The sequence below is a fragment of the Thalassophryne amazonica genome, chromosome 1 (assembly GCF_902500255.1).
Source record: "Thalassophryne amazonica chromosome 1, fThaAma1.1, whole genome shotgun sequence".
Classification (NCBI taxonomy): domain Eukaryota; kingdom Metazoa; phylum Chordata; class Actinopteri; order Batrachoidiformes; family Batrachoididae; genus Thalassophryne; species Thalassophryne amazonica.
The window spans coordinates 49,411,504-49,437,274 of NC_047103.1; the positions used below are offsets into that span (position 1 = coordinate 49,411,504).

Genomic DNA, 25,771 nt, shown 5'->3' on the forward strand with positions numbered 1-25,771 from the left:
CCCCCGCGACCCGACTTCGGATAAGTGAAAGAAAATGGATGGCGGATCTTTTCAATCAAAATCAGCCAAAAACATCATGGAATTCAGAGATTTGGGAACCCTGGTGGTCCTTATAAAACTCTCATCGAGGTAACACACTTCTATGTCTTGAAGCACAACAATCACTGCCATCTTGGCCTTAGACCAGGAATAACAGGACTAAATCCTTCTAAAAGGAGGTGCTTCTAGCAGAAGATGTCAGTAAGAATCAGCTGACTTCAAAAAAGGAGAGTCAGGGAAGGGGGTCACTAATGAGGAGTGATCAAAAAGCTCCAATGGACAAGGCAGAGTGACACAAAGATTATCAGAAAAAGTAAGGAGTCAAGTACTGGGAAAAGAGACAGCATGATGAAAGAGCTGTCCATCAAGAAAACCTTAATTCTGTTCAATTTGCAACCACGATTGGACTAAAACTGATTAACACACAACCCTTCCACCATATTTAGTTCATACTGGCTCTAAACCTTTTAAGTTAAACAATTCCAACATATTCCAAAATACACTGTTATTTCTATGTGGCCAAATGAACAAGGTTTGGAAATGAAATTCCTCCATCTGGTATCTGGACTTACACTCGGGGACAGGATAAGCAGTTCAAATATCCAGGAGAGACTCTGAGTAGAGTCGCTGCTTCTTTGCATGGAAAGGAGCCATCTGAGGGGTTTCAGGCATCTGGTGAGTATGCCCCTTGGTTGTCTCCCTTGGGATAACTTCCAGCCACATCCAACTGGAAGGAGTCCCTGGAAAAGACCCAGGACATGCTGGAGGGTTTATATTTCTCAGCTGGTTTTGAAATGCATTGAGATCCCCCAGGAAGAGTTAGAGGACTCGGCTGAGGATGGGGAGTGTGGGATGAGCTGCTTGGTCTACTGCCTCTGTGATCCCGGACACAGAAATGAATGAATGATACATGGGTATGTGCACATGCGTCACCTGTAAACATTCAGGCCAAATGACAAGATGGTGGTGGTATGTCCAAATTGTGTCTCTACTACTTGCTCGCTTCTAGTACGTAGTACAGTATTGTTTGGTTAGAAGGCTCATATAGTTCATACTGAGTACTCAGATGAAGCCACAGTAAATCATAAATATGATGGTAATGGTAGAGACAGGCAAACACAGACCTTCAAAATATAAATGATTAAATATTAATTTTTACATTACAAAGAGTTACTTCCATGGTTAAAAATTTAATATAATCAACTCATGTATTCATCATTTGCTGCTTGCTTACTCCAAACTAAGGGGGGATTGGAGGCTGGAGCCAATCCCAGCAGCCAAAGGGTGGAATGGTGTACATGGTGGACTGGATGCCAACTATGGCAGTGCCACATACAGACCAAGAAACTCAGTCACCTACGGTCAATTTAAAGTTTCTAATTCACCTAACCTTTACGTCTTTGGATGTGGAAGGAAGATGGAGAACATGCAAAGTCCACACAGAAAGGGTCCACAGCGATCCCACGGCCTTCTTGTGTGAGGCAACAGTGCTAACCACTAAGCCATGTGTTTGATTTGTTTGAAAGTTGTGTGTTTGATCAAAATGGAAAATGTCTCAGATGAGTGAATTCCTATTTGTAGTCTTGCTCAGTGACAATATCAATTACTGCAGATGTCTATGCAAAAAAAAAACAAAAAAAAAAAACGCTAGCAATTACACTATTATACAAAGAATGCAAACATATAAAGAATTTGTTAAAAGTAATTAAAAACCATTCGTAATATTGTTGTCTTAACAGTCAAGTCACATGATGCCATGATTGTAATTGTCATGATATTAAGTCAGATAAAATGGAGCAATGAATTTCCACATAAGACAAAACAACAAAAGAAAAGAAAAAATCCAACTCAACTCTGCGTTCAAATCTTTGTCTGAGTTGGAGCTCCTAATTTTTGTACCCTGGTATGACAAATCCTGGTACCGTTAAGGTTTGCCTTTATATTTTTTGAAGTATTTCAAGGATTCAAAAGAATTTTATTGTCATATGCACAAAGAAACATGTTCCCTGCACAATGAAATGTGTCTACTGCATTTAACCCATCCTAATTGCCAGTAGGAGCAGAAGTTGCCATTAGGCGCCCGGGGACCAGCTCCAGATGTACATCCCTGCCTTGGTCAACAGCAGGGCTGAGCAAACCAAGACTGACCCATAACAAACGACACACAACACACATAGGCCGGCCCGGTACATAAACACATATTAAAAAAGCACACACGAGGGAAAAAGGAGAAAAAAAACCCCTCATAGCCGCTGCGTTACACAGCAGCAATGAGGAAAAAACCCCCATCAGCACAGAAAAACAATAATCACACAGACAAACAAAGACGCAGAACGACAACCGAAATTTGAAGGTCCAGTTTATCAGAACACTCCAGAGGCAGCCTATTTGGCACCGTCGACGGCCTTGTCCGACAATCCTGGAGGGGGAGGGGCTCAACCCTGAGCAGTCCACTGTCCCACAGTCAACATCAGAGCTGGAGAAGCTGAGGGGAGGGGGATGACCAGGGGAGCGAGGCTTAAGTGTTGATCTTCTTGAGGAGGTTTTTAATCACAGCAGCCTTGGAGTGCAGCTGTGTTTTGGGGAGGCCAAATGAATATCCAGATTAGCAGACGCCTGAAAGATTCCACAGTTCTGAGAACAGAGTGGCTCTCAATGCATCTGAATGTAGAATGTGGTCTTTACAGACGGTCAAAGCGGGTTTCCAGAGCTGCAATCCTGCCCGAGATGTTTTCCAGCGTGCGGTTAACACCCGCCGACTGCGCAGCCACTGCCTTCCCAATCGAATCAATCATGTAGGGCAGTCTGGACGGCCCAATCAAAGCTGCCTTCACTTTCTTGATTTTCCTTTAAACCAGCGCCATGCCCGCTCCACACAGCAGAAAGCCGGTCACCACCAAGCCAAATATATACACATCTTCGACGTCCTCCACAGAAAGCATGTAAAGGGACATGACCTGCCATCTCCTCCACGAGTCCATCACGTAACCCATCACATGCGTCCCGGCAGGACAGGTCGGGTCCTCTGCCCCCGAATGTCTTGTAGAAAAAAAAATAGTGTCAATTGCGTTCAAAGACCACTTTAACAGATCCATTTTTGTCGTTTTCCAGAAGAGCAGCCTCACAGACAACACGCCACAGAAGCAGGAAAGACAAGGAGGGAGGGAGAAGAGAAAAGTGCGTCCGTCTCGGCCGAGTGCAAGCTGGAAAAAAAAAAAAAAAAGTATTGCCGTGATTATTGCAAGAGGGACATCAAAGCTGTATCGTTAGGGTTAAGCAGTTTAAATAACAATGGGTGCCATGTACTAATAGAAATTTGCACTTTATGTACTTTACTGAATTGATAGCAATGGCCATATTTGTTCTTTGTTTTATTGTTGTTTCAGAAAGAGTAGTGTTTTCAAACACTTGACGCACTTGATGGTGGACGTCTCTGTGACAGTGACTCCGCCCTCCCCCCCAAAAAAATCTGGCTACGCCCATGCTGCTACCTTAAAGTCCATATGACTGAGTGAAATATAATAACCATAAAACAACTATTTTCATAATGACTAATTATGATATTTAATGTGCAATAAAAATATACATCAGACTTAAATTGTGTTAGTTTGTCAGTAAGATTAGGGAGGTTTTTCTTGCTTTATTTGTTCGTCGTGCGAAGTGTCATCTTTTGTAACATGACTCAGAGCGTCACAGGCGGAAGGTCACGGAGCAGCGGAACGGAACTGAAGCTGGGGAGTCCGCCATTGTAGAGTGTGGTCAGAGATATTCCCGTAATTAGACACTCGTCAGTCTCAGATTGACTGATAAAAACGCCATCTGTGGCCGGATCAGACACGGAATTGACGTCTCTTCCCTGCAGACGACGAGTCGACGTTTAGAACAAACCCGAAGCAGCGCCTCGCCATCGGGTCTGAAGCTAGGCAGGAAAAAAGCCGCCTTTTCGCGTTAACAGAGTGGTTTAAAACGAGCCAGGAAAGCAGCAAAGTGCACGCAGGCAGCAGAAGCCGTGGACAGTGTGATCAGCAGTGGACAGTTTGGCTTCCTGGAGGATGTCTGCGACCACAGTCGACCAGGTCGGTCTTCGACACCCGAACGCTGCCGCAAACGAAGCACGCGTCGAAATGAAACTTTGCCCACAACAGTTTGATCAGGTCGACGTACTGGATCAAACAGGCGAAAAGTATTTTATCTGTGATAGCTGTTAGCTGTAATTTAGGCCCAAGCCGAAGGTACATAGCTGTTTGTCGATGCGGCAGCGTTTTGTGGATGAATTGTAAATGTGGAGGTTACTATGTTGTGTTTAGCCTTTAGCATGCTATCTGTTCTCTCTGCCTGTACTTCTTACCTCCTGATTTGATTTTTACACCAGTCTCTTCTCTTCTTCCTGTGCTACCCACGATTTCAGCGACCTAAAGGACAAGGGAATAAAGGTAAGAGTCTGTTTGAAGAGTAATATTGCAGCCTATTCTGATTTCAGATAAGCTAACATGCTTTTAATGCTCGAGTTCTGATAAAGTGTCGTGCTGCTAACACATTAGCATTGTTGAAAAAAGTTTCGCATGGCAACATCACTATAATTTACTGCGTTTGAGCATTTACGTATCTCGGGAAAATGTGATTGTTTGAAAGAGCTAACAGTGACCTCCAGTGGCCACCAGGAACCAGTAATTGGCAATAATGCTTCAAAACAACTTAATAAACCTGTTTGTCTTAATTTTATTTCGTATGTTAAAAGATGCCAACATGGTCCAAAACAGGAGATTCATTGGTCCTCGCTTATTAGAACACAAAATTTCAAATCTGAATATGTGGTAGAGCTTTCAAAGTTACAGATGGAAATGCAAATGTGCAGTATTATACAAATAATGAATGTTTGAGTTCAGTGGTACGAATATTTCATAAGGTGAAAGCTGGAACAAACCATTCAATGAGGTGAAGCCGAGTTGAATGATTTGTTCCAGCTTTCACCAATTCAATATCTGTTCCATTGAAAGAACGTAAAAACACTCTATTTGTTTTATATAATTGCTAAGATAGATCCTTGTCATTTGATATTTTATTAATTTATAAACAACTGAAAAGGGACTTACATTTTGGTGTTTCCAGGCTGCTAAAGTCCAAATTGTGACAAGTAGACGGTGATGCTGTGCACTGACTTCGGAGTTCCATTAAAAAAAAAAAAAGCAGTTTGTTTTGCTGATGGATGAAGATGTGAATGAGCTAATTGATGGCGCTAATTCTTCTAACACACATGCACAAACAACAAATCCATTATACATTATATAAAGCACCATGAGGCAACTTTGTTGTGATTTGGCGCTATATAAATGAAAATAAATTGAATTGAACTGAAAACTAAGCCATCTGGAGGTATGAAGAGCTGTTACGATGAAAACCTGGACATTCACTGGACAATGGAAGTACAGTCTTTTTTTTTTTTTTTTTTTTTGAAAGTATCACAGATTACATCTGTTTTTCCAAGTTGACTGAGAACAATTTTGGACTGCTATTAAAGTTCATGTTGGACTGTTGATGTCAAAGCACCAGTGATGCACACCAAAATGTAAGGTCGTTTTCTGTTATTTATTATACAAATAATGAATGTTTGAGTTCAATGGTACAGATATTTCATGAGGCGAAAGCTGAAATATACCATTCAATGAGGTCAAGCAAAGTTGAATGGTTTGTTCCAGCTTTCACAAAATTAAATATTCGTTCCACTGAAAGAATGTAAAAACCATTCATTAATTGTTTTTATAATGGCTAAAATAGATCCTTGTCATTTGATATTTTATTAATTTATAAACAGAAATAGGACTTACATTTTGGTGTCCCACTGCTGCTAAAGTCCAAATTGTGACGTGTAGTCTGGTGATGCTGTGCACTGACTTCGGACTTCCATTTAAAAAAGAAAAAAAAAAAGACTGTGTAGTTCCTCAGTCCAGCCAAAAATCACATCAGCTTTTCATCTGAACAGTTTTTCATGCATCCAGACGGCTTACAGTGGAGTGTATGTGTGTGTGTGTGTGTTACAAGAATTAGCAGTGTCAGTTAGCTCAATCAAATCGTTGTCTTGGTAGAGTTGTTGTCCCCCACGCACGTGCACACACACAACCGGGTCAGTGCGTGTGTACTACCAAAAAAAAAAGAAAAAAAAAAAGACTGTACATCCTCAGTGCAGCGAAAAAAAAATCACGTCAGAAATTAGCCCAGCTTTTCATTCTAACTGCCTGCCAACAGCCTCCAGACATGATCCCTGTCAGTAAAGAAACAAATGTGAAAAAACAAAAGCATGTCTGGCGACAGCACATTGCAGTCTGTAATCTCGCCATTAGAAGGCACTAAATCCTAAACACTGCAGCTTTAAGAAAGTAATTTGCAAGGTTGGCCAGCAGCTGAGACATCAGGTGTAGATCCTTGTTCTGAAGCTGTCAGTGTGCAGTGCACTTCCAGAAGGGAAGGTCAGTTTCAAATTTTCCCTGATTCACATGCCGCTCTGAATACATGCCCATCCAATCTCAGGGAGACTTTTTGACTCATAACCTGTGTGATGTTTCTCCCTCCCTAATCCTAGTGCAAAATGGATCAATGCATCAGAAGGATGGTGTGAATGAAGATGACTTTGAGCCATATCTAAGCAGCCAGACAAATCAGGTAACACTTCATAATATAATAAAACAATGGAATGACTTATCCAGTACAGTGATGCTAGTAGGATAGAAACTGAGAACTGATTCCACTTGAGTCAGTTCTAAAGTTTTCAGTCTGTCAAAATCCTAAGTGTCAGAGCCTGACCGGTATGGAAGATATATATATACTTACAGTGGGGAAAATAAGTATTTGACCCCCTATCAGTTTTACAGGTTTTCCCACCTACAAAGAATGGAGAGGTCTGTAATTTTTATCGTAGGTACACGTCAACTGTGAGAGACAGAATCTAAAAAAGAATCCAGAAAATCACATTGTATGATCTCTTTTTTTTTTAAATAATTAATTTGCATTTTATTGCATAAAATAAGTATTTGACCCCCTACCAACCAGCAAGAATTCTGGTTCACACAGACCTGTTAATTTTTATTTAAGAAGCCCTCTTATTCTGCACTCTTTACCTGTATTAATTGCACCTGTTTGAACTTTTTACCTGTATAAAAGACACCTGTTCACACACTCAATCACACTCCAACCTGTCCGCCATAGCCAAGACCAAAGAGCTGTCTAAGGACAGCAGGGACAAAACTGTAGACCTGCACAAGGCTGGGATGGACTACAGGACAACAGGCAAGCAGCTTGGTAGAAGACAACAACTGTTATGATTATTTATTAGAAAGTGGAAGAAACACAAGATGACTGTCAATCTCCCTCGGTCTGGGATTACATGCAAGATCTCACTTTGTGGGGTAAGGATGATTCTGAGAAAGCTCAGAACTACACAGGAGGACCTGATCAATGACCTGAAGAGAGCTGGGACCACAGTCACAAAGATTACATTAGTAACACATGATGCTGTCATGGTTTAAAATCCTGCAGGGCAGCAAGGTCCCCCTGCTCAAGCCAGCACATGTCCAGGCCCGTTTGAAGTTCACCAGTGACCATCTGGATGATCCAGAGGAGGCATGGGAGAAGGTCATGTGGTCAGATGAGACCAGAATAGAGCTTTTGGAATCAACTGCACTTACCATGTTTAGAGGATGAAAACCATCCCAACTGTGAAGCATGGGGGTGGAGACATCATACTCTGGGGGTGCTCTTCTGCAAGGGGACAAGACGACTGCACCGTATTGAAGGGAGGATGGATGGGGTCATGTATTGCGAGATTTTGGCAAACAACCTCCTTCCCTCAGTAAGAGCATTGAAGATGGGTCATGGCTGGGTCTTCCAGCATGACAGTGACCCCAAACACACAGCCAGGGCAACTAAGGAGGGGCTCCATAAGAAGCATTTCAAGGTCCTGGAGGGGCTTGGCCAGTCTCCAGACCTGAACTCAATGGAAAATCTTTGGAGGGAGCTGAAACTCCAAACCTGAAAGATTTGGAGAAGATCTGTATGGAGGAGTGGACCAAAATCCCTGTTGCAGTGTGTGAAAACTTGGTCAAGAACTACAGGAAACGTCTGACCTCTGTAATGGCAGACAAATGTTTCTGTACCAATTGTTAAGCTCTGTTTTTCTAGGGGGTCAAATACTTATTTATGCAATAAAATGCAAATTAATTATTTAAAAATCATACAATATGAGTTATTGGATTTTTTTTTTTCAGATTCTGTCACAGTTGAAGTGTACCTACGATTTAAAAATTACAGATCTCTTTTTTTTTTTTTTTTTTTTTTTGGTAGGTGGGAAAACCTGCAAAACTGACAGGGGGTCAAATACTTATTTTCCCCACTCTGTATGTGTATATATGTATGTGTGTGTATATATGTATATGTGTGTGTGTGTATATATGTATATATATATATAATAAATGCAAGACTTATTTTTGCTCCCATTTTTCATGAGCTGAACTCAAAGATCTAAAGCATTTTCTGTAAATGGGCTGCATTTATATAGCGCTTTTCCATCTGTGTCAGATGCTCAAAGAGCTTCACAAATAATGCCTCACATTCACCCCAGTGTGAGGGTGCTGCCATTCAAGGTACTCACTACATACCGGGAGCAACTAGGGGATTAAGGACCTTGCCCAAGGGCCCTTGGTGATTTTTTTTTTTTTTTTTTTTTTTTTTTTTTTTTTTTTTTTCTTCTTCTTCCCCCAGTCAGGCTGGGAGCCCAATGCTTTAACCACTAGACCATCACCTCCCCTAATATACACAAAAAGACCTATTTCTCTCAAATAATGGTCACAAATCTGTTAGTGAGCACTTGTCCTTTGCCAAGATAATCCGTCCCACCTCACAGATGTGGCATATCAAGATACTGATTAGGCAGCATGATTATTGCACAGCTGTGCCGACTGACCACAATAAAAGGCCGCTCTGAAATCTTCAGTTTTATCATACAGCACAATGCCACAGATGTTGCAAGATTTGAGGGAGCGTGCAGTTGGCATGCTAACTGCAGGAATGTCCATGGGTGTACGCAGGTCAGCACGTTTTCGCAAAGTTCACCAAATGCAAACTTTCAGTGTGGTGCACAATTTATTGCTCTACACAAGCATGTCATAATGCTTCACATTTACAATAATGGAGGCACTGTCTACAAAATAAGTTTTATCGTGATTATGTTAAGTCACAAATCTATTTCTGACCTCAGGCATGCTGGGAAGTGTTCAGGAAGCTGCCACTGAGGGTACAACAGTGTTCAAAAGTCCATTATATTTGTGAATACAGAGTTAATCACAAAATCATGATATGCCAATGTTATGTTGTTGGCTTAGAGGCTTCATCTGAAACAATTGTGAGGTATTGTCAGAAAACTGAAGTTCATATTACACTCTGTCACAAAATAAGAAATGGTCAAAAGGTAATTTAGTTGTTTGGCATGATATTGATTCATACGAGGTCTATTAGAAAAGTATCCGACGTTATTTTTTTCAAAAACCATATGGATTTGAATCACGTGTAATTACATCAGACATGCTTGAACCCTCGTGGGTATGCGAGAGTTTTTTCACGCCTGTCGGTTACGTCATTCACCTGTGGGCAGTCTTTGAGTGAGGAGTGGCCCACCCTCTCGTCGAATTTTTTTTTTTTTAGGAATGGCTCAGAGACTGCTGCTTTGTTTGACCAAAATTTTTTTCAAAACTGTAAGGCACAACTGAGTGGACACCATTCGATAAATTCAGCTGGTTTTCGGTAAAAAATTTTAACGGCTGATGAGAGATTTTGGTGTGTAAGTGTCGCTTTAAGGACGGCCCACGGCGCCTGACAGCAATCTGCGCTCCGAGGCGGCGTCGTCTCGCTGTTTCAAGCTGAAAACTTCCACATTTCAGGCTCTGTTCACCCAGGTCGTCGTCAGAGAACAGAGAAGTTTCAGAAGAGGTCGGCATGAGGAGTTTATGCAGACATTCCACTGTTAAAGGAGATTTTGTAATGAAAGAATGTGCGGGCAGATTCACATGTCGGGCCGCACCCGACTGCGGGGGGTCGCGACAGGAAAAACACCTCCGTTGGAAACCTTAACAGACAAGTTGGAACATGCCCAGCTGTTAAACAATTTCTCAGATACTCACTTGTTGAAAGCCATCAAAAGCCGCCTGAATTTTACAAATGGTTTTCAACACAGAGGTGTTTTTCCTGTCGCGGCGCAGACGGATTTGCATCGTCGTCACGGAACCGACTCGGCGAATTTGCCTGCACGTTCTTTCATTACAAAATCTCCTTTAACAGTGGAATGTCCTCATAAACTCCTCATGCCGACTTCTCTGTTCTCTGACGACGACCTGGGTGAACAGAGCCTTAAATTAGGATGTTTTCAGCTCGAAACAGCCAGATGGACGCCACCTCTGACCGCGCCGCGCCAATCCGCTTTGTGAGCTGTCCTTAAAGCGAAAGAAACTCCACAATCTCTCATCAGCCGTTAAACTTTTCACCGAGAACCAGCTGAATTTCTCGAATAGTGTCCACTCGGATATCCTTCACAGGTCCTGAAAAAATTTTGATAAAGCAACGCGCGCCGTCTCCAGCAGCGTCTCAGACAAAGGATTTCAGCCGAGAGGGCTGGACCAGTGCTCACTCAAAGCCTGCCCACAGGCGAATGACGTCACCGACGCGTGAAAAAACTCACGCATGCGCACAAGGGTTCAAGCATGTCTGGTGTAATCGCACGTGATTCAAATCCATATAGTTTAGTTTTTTTTTATAAAACTGCCGGTTAGTTTTGTAATAAACCTCGTATACACACTGCTTCACATGGCAGGCCATGATTTATAGACATTTAGCAAGGGGCCAGTTGGCTCCTAACTTGAAAAACTTAAACATCCTTATACAAACAGCAAAATTTTATTGGGAAGCACTTTCTGCTGTAGGTCTGGTAAAGATACTTGTTTGAACGCTAAAATTCTTATTTTTTCTGTCGACAATGTAGGCAAAAATTTATTTTTCACATATGGCAAAAGTATACAAAAATGTGTGGTCATAAATCCATTTGAAGATGAGAATGAATGTACTTAAATCATAACTTAGCCTGAGTCCTAATTACAATAACTAGCTGTAATAAAAATATTTCTAACTTAACCTTAGTATTTCTTTTCTGTCTTCTGACAATCAAGTCTGGGAGCATGTGTTGATGCTGCGCTTTCCTCAGCCATTACACCACAGACCTGCCTTTGGTCATGAAGGCCAAACACCCAGGCAGACAACTGGCCCTTTCCCACATCTCTAAAATAACCATCTATCTGCCACAGTCAGGTGAAACGTTGGCATCCCCTTGGCCTTCTCCAGTTATTAGGGTCCTCAGCACTCAGACACCTGTGTGCTGGATCATGCATGGAGAAACGCACCACATGGCCAAAGTGTCAAAACTGATGCTCCCTCCCAATGCAAGTGATACTCCTCATCTTAGTCTCTCTAAGTAACTGCTGCTTTGACAGAGTCATTCCAGTGGTACCCAAGAATAGTCTAAAAAGACCTAGTACATCCAGTTGTTGTCATTGGTCACTGTCCAAGTCTCACAACTATACAGCAAGACAGGAAGCAACATGACCCTAAAGACTTGGACCTTAGACCTTCCCCTCTGTCCATTGCCCTCAGGACTCCATAAGCTCTTCCCAGGTGTCTCCCTATTGTAAAGGCCAAGGACCCAGAGACATGAATGTCACTGCTGAGATAAGTAATGTCTGTAAGTTCAGCACTTTCACCACATACAGATACACTTACAATGACCGAGTCCAGGAAGTCATTAAAAGTCTGAACCTTTGTCTTGATCCAGGACAATCGCAAACCCAGACACTCTAATTCACACACTCAGTTTCTGAAGTGCAGCAGTCAGAATATCCATTGATTGCACAAAGATTACAGCATTGTCTGCAAAGTCAAGGTCAGTAAAGGTTTTCTTATCAGCAAAACCACCCAAGTCCACAACCCATGCTAGCATTGAACAGTGTAGGAGCCAGAACACATCCTTGAAGAACATCAGTTTTCACTGGAAAAAAACAGTCTTTGCCTCCAGTTTGCACAACATTCACTGTATCTGTAGGCTGCTACGATGTCCAGTAACTTCTTGGGATCCCACAAACTCTCAGGATGTTCCAGAGAGTAACAGTATTATGGAAATTCCAACACGTTACGTGACGGCGTCATTCAAAATAACAGTTTATACTTACTGATAACTGAAGAAATAGCAAGAATTCACATGCACTACCTCTATCATCAGTTTTTTAAAATGCGCTTGCCTCAAGAATGGCATCTGGTGTAAAACTTGTGCCAAAATCAACATGCAGGGCTACCTTGAATCTGCTGTGGCAACCCTGAGTGAAAATGAAGGAGCAGCCAAAGGGTACTTACTAGTTTTAAAATGCTCACGCTAGTCCTTAAAGGCGCAGCATATCTGCTATGTTGGACACATGTGACACAGGAACAGGTGATGCAGCAGCTGTGTCTGGCACGCATCCGATCTGTGAACATGACTGCCTAAAAGAAATTCAACATGCAATGCAGCTGTGACACGCAGTGTGTTTGAGTTTGCTGACAGCGCTTTCTTCTGCAGGCTTCTGTTAATCACAAATGCAATAAAAACAAATATGGCAAGACAAAAATTCAAGTCATTGACTGGCAGTCTATTTTGTGAATGTACTCCCTAGCCTTCAAATGATGGCAAAATTGGTGACTAACTGGTCACCACATCGACTGCTTCACAGATCTGCTTTTGTTATTTCTTTTATGAGATTGCTTTTTCTTTGAGTCGACCATCTCCTCTGATGGTTTAATTGAAAAATTCATTGCTTTGGTCATTTCAGTGGTTCTTCTGTGCCCAGTATCTTGGCTATGAACAGTTTTAAACAGAGCTGTGCTCCATCTTAACCACAACTTGTTGTACGCTTAGTTTGAAAATTTTGGATATAGATGCACCAGGCAAAGAGACAACATTCACAGTGACTCTTGACATCAAGGGGGTATTTATAATTTTTAGTCAGAATAGTATTCTGGGTAGAATGCAGTTATATTTTTTTTTATCTAAAACACATAAAATTTCTCCCATAAGTACAGTGGTCCCTGGTTTATCGCGGGAGTTACGTTCTAAAAATAACCCGCAATAAGTGAAATCCGCGAAGTAGTCAGCGCTATTTCTTTTTTTTTTTGCAATTATTATAGATGTTTTAAGGCTGTAAAACCCCTCACTACACACTTTATAGACTTTACTCAAACGGACATTAACATTTTCTCACTTTTCTCTGTTGTGTAAACACTCTTTCTTCTGTGCGAGAAGATTATAAACAGACACACGCAGAACACAATGCATGGGCTCTCCCTTCGCTCACTGCCTCCGGAGGTACGGATGCGGGACCCGCAAAGAATCCAAGTCCTCTCTCTGTGGCCACGGAGCTCTGCAGCTGGGGTCAACATCCGGCTCAAAGCAGCGAGCATAGTCTCTGGACCTGTTGCCAGATTTGGCTCAATTCCGCAAAGCAGACAGGAGGACGGTGTGAGTGGCCCACTGCTGTGTTTACCGAGCCCGCAGAAAGCGCATCGGAGGCAGTGAGAGCAATCGCAGTGATGCCGACTCGTGCCGCGACCGGCCTACCTGATAAGGACGCAGAACACAATGCATGTGCTCTCCCTTCGCTCACTGCCTCCGGAGGTACGGATGCGGGACCCGCAAAGAATCCAAGTCCTCTCTCTGTGGCCACGGAGCTCTGCAGCTGGGGTCAACATCCGGCTCAAAACAGCGAGCATAGTCTCTGGACCTGTTGCCAGATTTGGCGCAGCTCCGCACAGCAGACAGGAGGGCGGTGTGAGTGGCCTGCTGCTGCGTTTTACCGAGCCTGCAGAAAGCGCATCGGAGGCAGTGAGAGCAATCGCGGTGCTGCGACCGGCCCGCCTGATAAAGACGCAGAACACAATGCACTGTTAAACAAAAAAAAACAAAGCATGTAAAATTGCACTAAAAAAATCAGTGAAACTGCGAGGCCGCGGAAGGTGGACCACTGTATATGTAAATAGTGAAAGTGTCTTAACTGTGTCTTTCAGTCACTGTAGAACTAAATTATATTGTCTTGATGGCTTCACTGTTATTTGAGAATTTTCAGATGAGTGAGAAATACAAGATACATCCAAATTAATGTGTGGTTTAGATGTTAATGGTTTTTTTTTTTTTTAAATTTTATACACATTATAGCCCAAATGTCACAAATTAAATTATTTCAAAGATGTAAAGACAAGAACAGAGGTGGCCAAACCAAATGTTATCTGTAGACAGGTCAAAAAATTTAGTAGACTAAAGTATATTTATCTAGTACAGGTGAAGTAAAGTGGTTGTGCATTACTTTACAGGTATGATTAGTGTCTGTTACTTTATGCTGAAAATATATATTTGTAAATTCTTGTGAGAATGCTACTAGAGAAGTGATCTATTTATTTATTTATTTTTTTTTTGCCCCAGACCCCCGTAGTAATTTAGGGTTTCATCTTTTTCATTTTCACCACTTTCATCCCTGTATTAATAATAGTAATTGTAGCTACAACTTTCAAATCACTAAACAAAGTAAACTCCAATAACACAATAAATCCCAATCAGAAAAAACAGTCTACAACAATACAAAAAAACCCCCAAAAATTAAAAAGCCCATAACACAGAAAAAGGGATGCTGTATAATGTACATATGTTTTTTTTTTTTTTTTTTTTTTTTTTTTTTCCTTCCCCCTGTTCAAGAGGCATTTTTGACAGATGCGATTCATACTCCAGAAAATATGGCAGTAACTTTGGAGTAGGTTCAGCTTTATAGTTGATTTTATGGAGATAAATTACTTGCATTAGTGTGTGTGTGTGTGTGTGTGTATGTATGTATGTGTATTAGGGTGCCAGTGAAAATTAAATCTTGGAATTTTAAAGGTCTCACCCCCTATACTTTTTCCTTTTCAGACAATTGTTGCAGTCAAAATTTCAACAAAATCGAATAATATTTAGAGGTTGCTCAAATATTTAATAATTTTGTATATACACGCTTATTATGCAAAACATGAAAAATTAGACATCTTAAGAGTAGAGTCACTTTGATCTATACAAACCCTTAAAAGATTAACTAATGATATCAAAATCAAATGACATGGATAAAGTTATAAATATTTATCAATTGTCTTAAGTGGTGTGGGTCACAGTGGATTTGTTTGCATTTTGAAAGCGTCTGCGATGTTCCTCGACAACCTGCAGAAGGTACTGTTTCAGGTCTTCCTGTTTGGTCAAGATGCTGTTGAATCTTTGAATCAGAGCAACACCCCTTTCAGCTGCATCATTCACAACTTTCAAGCTGTCTATTATGGCTTTTCCTTTGTCAAATGCCTCATTACCACACCATTTTTCAGGAGATCTCAAGAAGGAATCATCTCTGTTGAGACACAGAAACAAATGTCCACTGTTTCTTCTTTCTGTTCCAATTTTCTATCTGTTGAGGCCGTTGTACCTCTTTGACACTTTTCTCGTTGAGCTTTTAAGAATTCACGATCTTCTTCAATCTTTATTAATTCCAGTGCATCTTGATGTGCAACATCGAAAAGATCATCAAGACTGTCTGTGAAATCCTTTATTTTTCTCTCCTGGCTCTCTGACTTTCGTGTTATGTTCTTTTATTATTATTTATTTTTTTTTTTAGAGTTCTTTTATTTTATTAGAGATGTGGTAGCTCTGTCTTGTAGGGATCCTTGCTTTCTCCCAAAAGGTAAGAAGCTCGCTACTAGTGTCTTTGGCACTGTCTGGAATTGTTTTGTCATTATGATGCAAGTAGAGAAATCTGCTTAGCACTTGGCGATTACTTGGCAGCTTGGCTCCAGTAATGGAGGAAGACATTGGTCCACTTAACCATATTCCCTTTCTACTTGTGCTAACATGATATATCTGAGGCCATATTTTATCAAATCTGGAAAGTAAAAGTGTGTTTTTGCTACAATAACACTACAAGAGTAAACTGCAGAATGATATAATAATTCCAATGATTTATGTAAAATGTACTTACTTGATGAATGATGATGTAAATATGTGGTTCACTGTAATAGCATGGACACTAGTTAATATAAATCAACAGCCTGTTCTGGAGGCTTTACATTTGTCAAAAACAGCTACAGAGTTGTTTTCTCAGACTTTGGCTCTCAAGACATGAATGTTTCACTCACAATCGCTGATACTAAGTACTGAAAAATGCATCAACTTTGAGCAACCTCTAAATATCAGTTGATTCAAAAAATATTTTGCACATGCATTTCCAATACCAAAAAAAAGTAGGGGGTGAGACATTGTCTAGCTATATATATATAGACACACACACACACACAGGCATTTATTTTGTATAATGAACTAACTGCCTGTATATCTCTTCACCATGCTGCAGAGTAACAGCTATCCACCAATGTCTGATCCCTACATGCCCAGCTACTATGCGCCATCCATTGGTTTCCCATACTCTCTGGGAGAGGCTGCTTGGTCCACGGCAGGAGACCCTCCTATGCCCTACTTGACTACCTATGGACAGATGAGCAATGGCGAGCCACACTTCATTCCTGATGGTGTTTTCAGCCAGCCAGGTGCTCTGGGGAATACCCCTCCCTTTCTTGGGCAACATGGCTTCAACTTCTTCCCAGGCAATGCAGACTTTTCTACGTGGGGCACTAGTGTCTCTCAGGGCCAGTCCACACAGAGCTCAGTCTACAGTAACAGCTATGGGTATGCCCCCAGCTCACTTGGTCGGGCCATCACGGATGGTCAGGCTGGGTTTGGAAATGACACCCAGCTCAGCAAGGTCCCAGTGCTAAACAGCATTGAGCAGGGCATGGCAGGTTTAAAATTGGGTACGGACATGGTGGCTGCTGTCACCAAAACAGTGGGCTCACCCTTAGGCACAGCAGGTATGAGCAGTATGGCAGCCAATAACCTTCCTCCATCTCTCAGCTCTTCTGCACCTAAACCTGCCTCCTGGGCAGCCATTGCCAAGAAACCGGCCAAGCCGCAGCCCAAGGTCAAACCCAAAGCCAACATGGGGATGGGCGGAGGTGCCACCATTCCGCCACCCCCCATAAAGCACAATATGAACATTGGCACTTGGGACGATAAGGGCTCTCTGAACAAGCCCCCATTAACTCAGACTATGATGCCCCCACAGCCTCTGGTGCAGCAGCCTCTTCTAGCTCAGCCCCAGCCCCTTCTGCAGAGTCCTTTGCCACCTCAGCACCAGCCACAGCACCAACATCAGCCCTTCCAGCTCCAGTCTCTTCAGTCCCCCCAGCATCCCCATTCACTTCCCCCTGGCCCTCCACACCTCCATTTGTCTTCTCAACCGGGGCCTCAGCAACCCCTTCATCATCATCAACCCCCGCAGCCCGGTCCACCCCCAAGCCGTTGGGTGGCTCCAAGAAATCGGGGTGAGGGCTTTGGTCTGGGTGGGGGAGGCCCACTGACTGCTCCCCCTTGTTCTGGAGAAGTGCATCCTGTGCTAGAGAAACTGCGTACCCTCAACAATTACAACCCCAAAGACTTTGATTGGAACTTGAAAAATGGGCGTGTTTTCATTATTAAGAGTTATTCAGAAGATGACATCCACCGCTCAATCAAGTATTCTATCTGGTGCAGCACAGAACATGGCAACAAGCGCCTGGACGGGGCCTACCGCTCCCTGGGAAACAAGGGACCCCTCTACCTGTTGTTTAGTGTCAATGGCAGTGGACACTTCTGTGGTGTGGCTGAAATGTGCTCACCGGTGGACTACAATGCCTATGCAGGCGTGTGGTCTCAGGACAAGTGGAAGGGCAAATTTGAGGTGAAGTGGGTTTTCATCAAAGACGTGCCCAACAACCAGCTGCGACACATCCGGCTGGAGAACAATGACAACAAGCCAGTGACCAACTCCAGGGACACTCAGGAAGTGCCTCTGGAGAAGGCCAAACAAGTGCTTAAAATTATCGCCACTTACAAGCATACCACCTCAATCTTTGATGACTTTGCACATTATGAGAAACGTCAGGAAGAAGAGGAGGCACTGAGGAAGGTGAGATAAACACACATGTAAAGAGTTCCATCTACTGTAGCTTGTTTGTCTAATCGTTGCTTTTTCCTTCTAGTCTGATTCAGTTTCACACAGTCTTATTAAAAAGAATCGAAGAGGCGGAAACATGACATCAGTAAAAGGAAAAGTAGTTTTTGGACTGTTTTAGTGTGCGCTGTCCTGCGTCATCGGCACTATGAGGCCCCACAATGGAAAATCAGATTATTCTTGTGATTTAACTATATGTTCTACTGCATTGCACAACTTCTTATACATTCTTCTTCTTCATTGTCAAAAATGGTCAGATATGAAATACTTGGTGGGTGGGTGCTGTAACTGTCTTTTAATAAAGGACAGCTAGATACAGATTTAAAATGAGGTGTTTTGTACGGTAATATTGCAGGATGGTTCCTGTTAAATACAGTGCAGCTACAGCATTTGAATTACTTAAATAAAGAAGATTTGACCACATCACATCTGTTTTAACTGCTTTTAACACTTCAACATACGGGACTGTGCAAAAGTCTTAAACATCCCAGTGTTCCCCCCCCCCCCCCCAAGGTCATCAGTATTTGACCAAATTTGAGTTTTTCATATGTAAATTTTTAAAAATGTCACATGGTTGACATTACAAAAAAAGACACAAACCACTGTAGGTTGGGGGGGGGGGGGGGGTGTCACTGAAGACCAGTGGTAACCACTGTATTAATCTGAAAATGTTCTTAATTTCAAGCCAGAATTAACAAAAGAACAATTAAATCTATTGTGAATCATTGCTTTAAGTCACTCCCTTTGCTCAGGTCATCACTATGGCCTCAAATGAAACTTTTCTCTAGGTAAAGCGCTAAAACAGCATTTCTCTTAATGCATTTGTGTTCTTTCTGTGAATCATGATGCAGTTTTTTGGTCAGGCATCTGGAAAATGATGACGGTCCTGATGTACCCACTCTTAAAGGGAGAATCTTACTGCATTCTGTATTGTTGCATTATTTTACTGTTTTAACTGCGAAATTTTGCCTGTTTGCAAATACAATAATTAATTTTGGAAACTTAACAGCCACTTCCAGTATTTTCCTGATATAATATTGCAGCCCTTGTCACATGCAGAAACTGAAATCTGAGAATTTGGATAGTGTTTTTTTTTATTTACTTAAAATGATTAATAGATAGTCTTTCAATAACTGATAATTGATAGCTCTAAAAAATAATTTAAAGAAGTAGTTTAATAAAGTGGTGAACTATTTCAGATTACAAAATTCCACAAATACAACAAGCAGGATATGATAATGAATTGAATGCTTGCAAAACCATTGTCCAGCAGAGTTTTTAGCAGGGGTGGTGGAAAAGTGGTTAGTATGCTTGGTTTCAGTCCAGCAGGTTCCCAATTCAGACTTCACCCCTGCCACATTTCTCCATGTAATGTGTTGTGCCAGGAAGGGCATCCAGTGTAAAATGTCTGCCAATTCGACATGCAGTGACCCAACTGAAAGCAAGGGAGCAGCCAAAGGGTCTTTCTTACTTTACAGCAATTTCTTAATAATTGGCAGTAGGGATGTCCTGATTGTGTGTGTGTGTTTTTTAACCCTTGATCAGAGTAATTTAATATTGAATATCTGCCAATACAGAGACCTGATCTGATAATTGTATAATGCTAGGTATTGCAGTTGAACAGAGCACATTGTAAACATAGTCAATCATCTCTGTGTGTGTGTGTATATGTATGTATGTATATATGTATGTGTATATATATATATATGTATGTGTATATATATATGTGTGTGTGTATGCATGCTTGACAATAGCAAAGTCTTCAATCCGAGATGCTCCTTGTTGTTGTTTATTTATTACAAAGACATTATTTTCATGGGGCTCATTAGTTCCATTTTGTGCATAACTGCAGTCATAAAACAAATACACTCAGTAATATTGATTAAACATTTTATTTTTTAAACATATTTATTATCCTTATTATTAATGGTATCCCTTTTCTGAACACACTTATTTTTGAAGGGTCGTGGGAGTTTGGGGCCTATACCTGCGCCCATTGGGTGAGAGGCAGGGTACACCCTGGACAGGCCGTCAGTCTACCACCAGGCCAATAAACTCATTCACACTCTCACATCTACAATCAATTCAGTCACCACCTAATCTACATGTCTTTGGAAGTGGGACGAAGCCGGAGCACTTGGAGGGGAATCGCAAAAGCACAGGGACAACATGCAAACTCCACACAGAAAGTACCAGGCCATTGGTTCACTTTTTCTGTGCTGCTGCTATTATTCTCATTATTATTATTATTATTATTATTATTATGATGATGATGCAGGGGTGGAGGCCAAGTGGTTAGTGTGCTTGGTTTTAGTTTGGACGGTTCAAACCTCACCTCTGCCCATTTCTTCATGTAATGTGGAGTTGTGTCAGGAAGGGCATCTGACAAAAAACTTGTGCTAGATCAACATGCAGAACCACCTCGGATTTGCTGTGGTGACCCTGAGTGAGAACAAGGGAGCAGCTGAAGGGGCATACTTTTTTTTACAATGATCATCTCCAAAAAGTCCCTGAAATTTTTTCAAAAGTGGAGCTTTAAGGGTGTTGAGGAGCCATTTTCACCTTTTGCCTCTCTCTCAGCATTGACCCAGTATCTGTTACCAGTAGGAAAACAGACCCGAAGAGAAGGAAAAACTTATTTATCGGTAGGTGGAAAGTGTTACCCAATTAACCAATAAGATTATATCACGTGCCACCCATCACTCTGGGGTGTGCTGACTATTATTGCTGTGGCCAAGGAGCGAGACTGACGTGCACTGCTGAAGATCTGTATGAATGAAATAGTTATGTATTTAAAGGGAAGGCGAGCATTAAGATTAGTGTTGGGAATTGCAGCAGTCTTCTGCTGGAGGGCTTGACAATGTATGTAGAGCTTTTTTTTTTTTTTTTTTTTTTTTTTTGACCGTGCACATTTAATTTGATCTGTGTGTGTGGGGTGGTGGGGGGGCATTGTGCACATTTCTGTCTCCAGGTGGAGTTAAGCATGAAACTAAGTGTGAGGGGAAAAGTGGCACTACTTTCCTGAATGGGGTTTACTTTAATGATCAATCAAAAAATGCTTTGATCAGACTGTCCCTGTCCTGCATTCTTTTATCTGGAATGATTTGATACTCCGATTCCTCTCGTTTATGTAGCAGCTCTTCATGATTTATTGTTTTCGTATCATGCTTAAAATCTTTGCATTGTATGTGTACCAGCCTTGCTTGGGGAAGTAATCTGTCCCATCCAGGAGTTGTTGTAGACTGGTCCATTTCATGCAACAATATCTAGGGATATGCACTGACCTAGTGGCCCTCAGAACCTGTGTAGGACTTGCTTCTGCTGTACTGTGTGAGGGGAAAATGGTCTTGTGCATTCTTGCTGACACATTACCATGGTTATCCTCTGTTACAGTCGTTAGTCATTTCCCACAATCAGGTGATGCATTGGATGATTTTAATAGTAGCTTGTTAACCAGTTTCTGCATTTGCTTAATATGCCATTGGAGTTAGATAACTTCCTTCTTAATGTCTGCGCACGACAGTTTGAATCAGCCAGTCTGAAAAGTTACAAAGTCAAAACAGGTTTTCTCCGAGTCACTCCAGAGACTAATCACATGATCGAGTTCCACCTGCTCTCCCGTTGTTGAGTGAACACAATCTCTCTCTCACTCTCACACACACTCTCCTCTCTTCAACCACTTAGCCGAGATCGGGCTGTGGGGTTGTTGAGTGAACACTCTCACGTAAATGGAAATTCCCAGAGGGTGCCACAATTACTCATACAGATTCAGGAAAGCCGATTCCCATCACCCAGCTTGGTGAGATTGGGATGCTCTGGCCAACTGGTACTGAATGCACAGCGGTTTCCTGAAATAGCCTACATTCCTGTCATTCTTTTTTTTTTTTTTTTTTTTTTTTTTTTTTTTTTTTTTTTTTTGCAGACAAAGGCAAATGTATGCTCTGATCTCCCTTTGAATGCTGAGCCTGTCTGCTCCCCACAGGCTCCTCATGCTCTATTATTTTTTTAACAACATAAACCCTCAGCCTGAAGACTAGCTGCACATGGTAGTCTGCCTGAGATGTTTTCATGGGTTCAGCTTTAAAATGTTTCCCAGCCAATTTATTTATTTATTTTTTACTTGCGTCATAGGCTTTCTTAGTTATCATAGTTTTGAACAGCAAACACTGTCAGCATGTGCCCATACCACAAATGTTAACCTTAACACTATACTCTGGGATAGGACTAGTGTGGATAACCATAGTAGTCAAGGAATGAGAACATTCCCTTTTCTCATTCTTAAACTCAGCAATGTTGTAATCTGGGCTCGTTTTCATGAAGCAGTCTAATCTTGTTTAGTGGTCTAAACTCATCTTTTGACGTTAGTCATCGCACAAAGTACTTAGTCGGCTAAAGTTTCGCGTTACCAGACTAAAGATTTTAGCCTGGAACAGAGGAGGCTAGTCTTATTGTAGTTCACAAAACTTCAGTGTCTTTCCTCAAAAAAAAAAAAAGTGGGTATCATGTACCACAACTTGAAGGAGGAAGGAAAGAGAGACCTGCCGTGGGAGTGGGTGTCGTGGGACTAGAATGATGCATTGGGGATGTTTACAGACGCTGAGGTTGGGAGTGCTTCTCCTCTGCTCTGGTCTCAGCAATGTTTGTAGCAGATGACCAACCCGAAATTAAACATAACTGTTGCACATTGGAGGCATTTCTTGGCAGCGGCACTTGGGAGGCCACTATGACCGTGAAAATCGGCGACTAACATAAGATGGCAAATCTACAAGTTTACTGATAATGTTGGGCAACTAACCTTAATTGACTAAGTAAGCTTAGTAGACTAAAAGGTTAGACTGCTTCATGAAACTGGGTCCTGATTTAATTTAGAAAGAAAATTCCCATGTTCCTGCCCCTGTATCACGCACAGTCCTGCTGGTGGTGTTCCACTGATGGTATATTGACTCCTTTCTGCTGACCTTGTTAATATGCGCTGGGTTACTTTCTCATAAATATTTCAAGTCATTGTTTTCAGACTTCTGAAAACAACCTGCCAGAAGAAAGCCGGTTTCTTCTTGTGTCGAGCAGCCGTTGCACTGTACTGCTTTTGTTCCCCTGACCTCCTACATGACAGCATCAGCCCAGATGAGGACTTGCCCTTAGCAAGGTTAATTTACCTCTGGTCTTTTTGAGCTTCAAGAAGTGTCAAACTAGTACAACTGCATGCACTGTGACACCCTCTGTAGGTATTTGGATGTAAATGGTGCAGGATTTTGTTAGTGTTTCTAAAGGGGCTTTCAAAGTGGCATATTCATAGAGCTGCTCATTGCAGCGTTGTTTCATTTAAATATGCCCGAAATACATGCGCACTCAGCCTGCGTGTTTGCTTTTTAATATGTGCACACAGTCGCGTGTGCCATGCCGCACCGGTTTCAGTGCTATTTTCTGCCTCTGTGGAAGTGCGCTCTGTTCTCTACTGCATGGTGTGGTGCGGCTCAAAAACAGTCATTTAACATTATTATTATCATTTTTTTTTTTATGCAGCGAGTGCGAGTTTATTTTAGTCACAGCACTTTTCAGCTTTGATCAGACTGATCGATCAGGGTGTTTGAGCGCATCAACATGCAGCGAGTGCGTGTTTATTGGAGAGAGAGAGATTGCAGTATCTCTATCTACAACCCCTGGCAAAAATTATGGAATCATCGGCCTCGGAGGATGTTCATTCAGTTGTTTAATTTTGTAGAAAAAAGCAGATCACAGACATGACACAAAACTAAAGTCATTTCAAATGGCAACTTTCTGGCTTTAAGAAACACTATAAGAAATCAAGAAAAAAAGATTCTGGCAGTCAGTAACGGTTACTTTTTTAGACCAAGCAGAAGAAAAAAATATGGACTCACTCAATTCTGAGGAATAAATTATGGAATCACCCTGTAAATTTTCATCCCCAAAACTAACACCTGCATCAAATCACATCTGCTTGTTAGTCTGCATCTAAAAAGGAGTGATCACACCTTGGAGAGCTGTTGCACCAAGTGGACTGACATGAATCATGGCTCCAACACGAGAGATGTCAGTTGAAACAAAGAAGAGGATTATCAAACTCTTAAAAGAGGGTAAATCATCACGCAATGTTGCAAAAGATGTTGGTTGTTCACAGTCAGCTGTGTCTAAACTCTGGACCAAATACAAACAACATGGAAAGGTTGTTAAAGGCAAACATACTGGTAGACCAAGGAAGACGTCAAAGCGTCAAGACAGAAAACTTAAAGCAATATGTCTCAAAAATCGAAAAGGCACAACAAAACAAATGAGGAACGAATGGGAGGAAACTGGAGTCAACGTCTGTGACCGAACTGTAAGAAACCGCCTAAAGGAAATGGGATTTACATACAGAAAAGCTAAACGAAAGCCATCATTAACACCTAAACAGAAAAAACAAGGTTACAATGGGCTAAGGAAAAGCAATCGTGGACTGTGGATGACTGGATGAAAGTCGTATTCAGTGATGAATCTCGAATCTGCACTGGGCAAGGTGATGATGCTGGAACTTTTGTTTGGTGCCGTTCCAATGAGATTTATAAAGATGACTGCCTGAAGACATGTAAATTTCCACAGTCATTGATGATATGGGGCTGCATGTCATGTAAAGGCACTGGGGAGATTGCTGTCATTACATCATCAATAAATGCACAAGTTTACGTTGATATTTTGGACACTTTTCTGATGTTTAAGTATGATGAAATCATTTTTCAAGAAGATAATGCATCTTGCCATAGAGCAAAAACTGTGAAAACATTCCTTGCAAAAAGACACATAGGGTCAATTTCATGACATAGGGTTAATGTCAATGAGCAGATATGATTTGATGCAGGTGTTAGTTTTGGGGATGGAAATTTACAGGGTGATTCCATAATTTATTCCTCAGAATTGAGTAAGTCCATATTTTTTTTCCTCTGCTTGGTCTAAAAAAGTAACCGTTACTGACTGCCACAATCTTTTTTTCTTGATTTCTTATAGTGTTTCTTAAAGCCAGAAAGGTGCCATTTGAAATGACTTTAGTTTTGTGTCATGTCTGTGATCTGCTTTTTTTTCTACAAAATTAAACAGAATGAACATCCTCCGAGGCCGGTGATTCCATAATTTTTGCCAGGGGTTGTATATAGCTCACAATAGCGGACAGTAGCACGGCGCTGCGTGTACTTGCGTGAAGGCTCCATGCTGTGCTGTATGCTGAAGAAAATTAAACAGCTTTAATTTCTTCCATCCTACGTGTGTAGCCCTCAACATACTGCTACGTATTGAGAAAAAACTCGTGAAGTGAGCGGAGAGCTGCTCATTACAGCGTAGATGATACGCTGTGATGAGCAGCTCTGCGAATACACCACTGTGAAAGCCCCTTAAGATGGTGATAATGCATGGAGCGTAGCTCCTTTTTTTTTTTTTTTTTTTTTTTTTTGACCTTGGTACATCCAAAACACTTAATCTGCGTAGTCCCATGTACCAGTCTGTAAATGTGTGCTGGCCTTCTTGGCTGGGAAAGTAATTTGTGTGGGACTGACTGACCTGCACAGTCCCATGTAGAG

General features: G+C 41.6%; 1 protein-coding gene across 6 annotated transcripts in view; it reads left to right on the plus strand.

Annotated features, from left to right (window-relative positions):
- Nucleotides 1-3,601: 3,601 nt before the first annotated feature.
- The window catches only part of ythdf3 (YTH N(6)-methyladenosine RNA binding protein 3), a 38,294-nt gene continuing 16,124 nt past the window's right edge, over nt 3,602-25,771 (plus strand). Inside the window, exons 1-5 of one of the 6 annotated variants that reach the window (XM_034169571.1) lie at nt 3,603-3,812; nt 3,902-4,115; nt 4,412-4,472; nt 6,617-6,696; nt 16,512-18,161. In XM_034169571.1, the coding sequence (XP_034025462.1) occupies nt 4,092-4,115; nt 4,412-4,472; nt 6,617-6,696; nt 16,512-18,161 (1,815 nt within the window). In that variant the 5' untranslated portion in view covers nt 3,603-3,812; nt 3,902-4,091. Of the gene's footprint in view, nt 4,116-4,143; nt 4,272-4,411; nt 4,473-6,393; nt 6,504-6,616; nt 6,697-16,511; nt 18,171-25,771 lie in introns of those variants that run through there. The other 5 variants (XM_034169583.1, XM_034169565.1, XM_034169577.1 and 2 more) reach the window with 5 other exon arrangements.